General features: G+C 63.0%; 1 protein-coding gene across 4 annotated transcripts in view; it reads left to right on the forward strand.

Moving 5' to 3' along the window:
- Window positions 1–2879, forward strand: part of RAB3IL1 (RAB3A interacting protein like 1) — a 24719-nt gene that overhangs the window by 17737 nt on the left and 4103 nt on the right. For all 4 annotated transcript variants that reach the window (XM_045297096.1, XM_045297098.1, XM_045297097.1 and 1 more), the window contains 3 exons: window positions 501–629; window positions 718–830; window positions 2260–2359. In XM_045297096.1, coding sequence (XP_045153031.1) covers window positions 501–629; window positions 718–830; window positions 2260–2359 — 342 coding nt within the window. The remainder of the gene's footprint in view (window positions 1–500; window positions 630–717; window positions 831–2259; window positions 2360–2879) is intronic.

Below are 2879 nucleotides of genomic sequence, written 5' to 3' on the forward strand. Positions count from 1 at the left end.
TTCAGCAGGCACGTGGCAGTCCCCCTTAGGCTTTCGCTTCCATTGTCCCATGCTCTTGTCGAAGCCCCCACCCCCCACCCCCCACCCCCCTGGGTGCATACCTGTGTGTGCCTGAGTGTACCTGCGTGTCTGCGATGATTTGCCCTTTGACTTTTTCTTCTCAGGGACGCAGTGTGGGAGGGTCTTCAGGACCATACCTCTGGGGTCACCGTGGGCACCCCCCCCCCACTGTGCTTCTCTTCCCCTCCCCTGCAGTGCCTAGAACCTTAAACTCCTCTGGGTGGGACACTTTTCCATCTGTTCTTTGGTGCCAGGGGAGAAGGTTGTTCTTATGGGGGACCCTGGACTTGGCTCCCCTGCACGGCCACTGGGCACAGACCTGCTGGCATGCTGGGGCCTGCCCTGCCTGCTCTTGCTCTCCTCCTCCTCCCCTGCCCCTGCTGTGCAAGAGGGCCCCAACACCCTGACCTCCCCCTTCCCTGCGTCCCCCTTCCTCACAGGTGGACACGATCCTCTTTGCCGAGTTCCAGGCATGGAGGGAGTCCCCCAGCCTGGACAGGACCAGCCCCTTCATGGACAGGGTGTACCGGGAGGATGTGGGGCCCTGCCTGGACTTCACCACTCAGGAGGTGAGCTGGCACGGCAGGCCGGCGGGGGCTCAGGCCGGCTGCCAGTGCCCAGCCCCTCACGGTCCCACCTGTGCCCCGTCTGTTGCAGCTCTCGGCACTGGTGCGGGCAGCCGTGGAGGACAACACACTCACTATTGAGCCCGTGGCCTCACAGACGCTGCCCATGGTGAAGTTGGCCGAAGCCCAGAGTGGCAGCACCAAGTAAGCTTAGCACCCTCTGCCCGTCCCTGCCCCCTGGGGACGGCTCGCTGTGTCAGGGTGGCCAGGGAGGACGGCGCGTCGGGCTGGAGGCCTGGCCCTGGGAGTGTGGACGCGCCTCTCCCACGCAGAGCAAGGATGGTCTTAGGCAGTCCGCATCCAGTCATGGGGAGCCCTGGCTCTTGGGGAGTCCAGGTGGGGGTCCCCGCTCTCTGGACGTTCCCCGCCCCTTCTGCTCCCCCTGCAGTAGGTTCTGGGCCCCTGAGACAGAGAAGGGAAGGCAGATGCTGGCTCTGCCTCTTGCCCGGAAAGCTCACCTTGTGTTTGCCCGGGCGGCGCGGGGAGGGCGGGGGAGCGGGCAGAGCAAGAGACTGGCCCAGGGAGTACGGGCCTCTTCTTAGCAGCCAGGATCGAACTCGGAAGGGTGGGCACCATGCCGGGACCCTCCTCGCAGAGAGGGTAACCGGGGTCTAGAGGGGGAGGGGCAACTGGCCTTGCAGGACTCGGGGACAGGTGGCAAGGTGTGAGAAGCCAGAGGGTACTGGAGAGGCCACCGGCCAGGGGGAGGAGCGGTGGCGTGGGTAGGGAGTTGGGACTGAGGCTGCAGGAGGTGTTTGGGGCCAGTGGATAAGGAGCCTCCAATGAGCTGGGGGCTTTAGCTCTCAGCCTGGGGGCTCTGACAAGGGGACCACTGGCCACAGCAGGGCAGCTTGGTGGTCCTTCCATAGGAGGCCTGTGTCAGCTCCTCCCCTGGAGCCTCTGGGTTAGGTCCGGGGACAGTGCTACCCAGCAGTGGCCCTTGGTGAAGGAGCGGGGAGTGATGGCGGCCGAGGGGCTGCTTGGGGAGCTGAGGTCTTTGTGGCAGAAGCCCGGGACTGTGCCGCGGATGGCGGTCCAGTGGAGAGAGTGGGTTCGTGTCACCTGTAGGACCAGGGACCAGTGGAGGGCCAGGGGTGGGGGGATGGGGGCATCTTCCAGGCCACATGAGCAGCTGAAGACATGCGTGGGGTCCCAGGCCTGGGGCGAGGTAGCCCAGTGAGGGGCTCCTGGTGGGCCTGGTTGGCAGGCAGAGTGGGAGGCCAGATGGACACAGCAGCTGAATGCCTTGGGGCCTGGGAGCGGAGGCTTTCTGGGGCTGAAGGATGACTGAGGCTGAGGTGGGGGAACTAGGGTTTCAGGGGCTGCTGACTGGGGCTTAGTGCACTTGCCAGGAAGTTGGCTAAGCTGTTGTGCCCAAGAGGCCTGAGGAGAGGGGCCTAGGGATGAGGTCCTATCCTGGGTCCTGAGGCTGCCCGCCACACTGATCTGGCCTGGGGGCACTCTGTGAGATCCTGGGCAGGGGCTGGGGGGCGGGGGGGCATGTGCCAGGCGCAGACCCCAGCTCTTCCCCGGCTGAGCCCCTACCCACGGCCTGCCTCTGCTTCCCTGACAGCACGTGTGCCCTAAGCGGGCTGGCCCGCGCCTGCCGCCACCGCATCCGGCTGGGTGACTCCAAGAGTCACTACTACATCTCGCCGTCCTCCCGGGCCAGGGTGAGTGGTGCGGTTCGGCGGGGCGTTGCGTGGCTCCTTAGGGTCCACTTGCTGGGGACATCACGGGGACGAGGGCTGGGTCTACAGAGCATGGCACCAGCTCAGAGGACAGGGCTGGGCGGATGGGCCATGCAGCTTGCCTGGTGTGTGCATTTCTACTTAAAGAAAAAATTCACTGCCGCCAGGTCGGTGCTGGCGGAGAATGGCCCTGGGAGTGTCTGAGGCTGGCACTTTTTATTATGTTTTTTTTTTTAAATCATCTTATTGGGGGCTCATATAGGTCTTATCACAATCCATATATCCACGGTATCAAGCACAATGGAACCTGTGTTGCCATCATCCTTTTCAAAATATTTTCTTTCTGCTTGAGCCCTTGGTATCAGCTCCCCCCTCCCCCGTGAGCCCCTTGATAAATTATCAATGATCTCACACCGTCTGCCTTGGCTGTGACTCTCTACTGGAGTAGAAAGCTCCCTCTTTCTCTGACAAGAGTGTCTGGTGGTTTTGAACTGCTGACTGA

This window comes from Echinops telfairi, unplaced genomic scaffold (assembly GCF_000313985.2).
Source record: "Echinops telfairi isolate 266 unplaced genomic scaffold, ASM31398v2 ScPeMD7_7416;HRSCAF=8454, whole genome shotgun sequence".
Taxonomy (NCBI): Eukaryota; Metazoa; Chordata; class Mammalia; order Afrosoricida; family Tenrecidae; genus Echinops; species Echinops telfairi.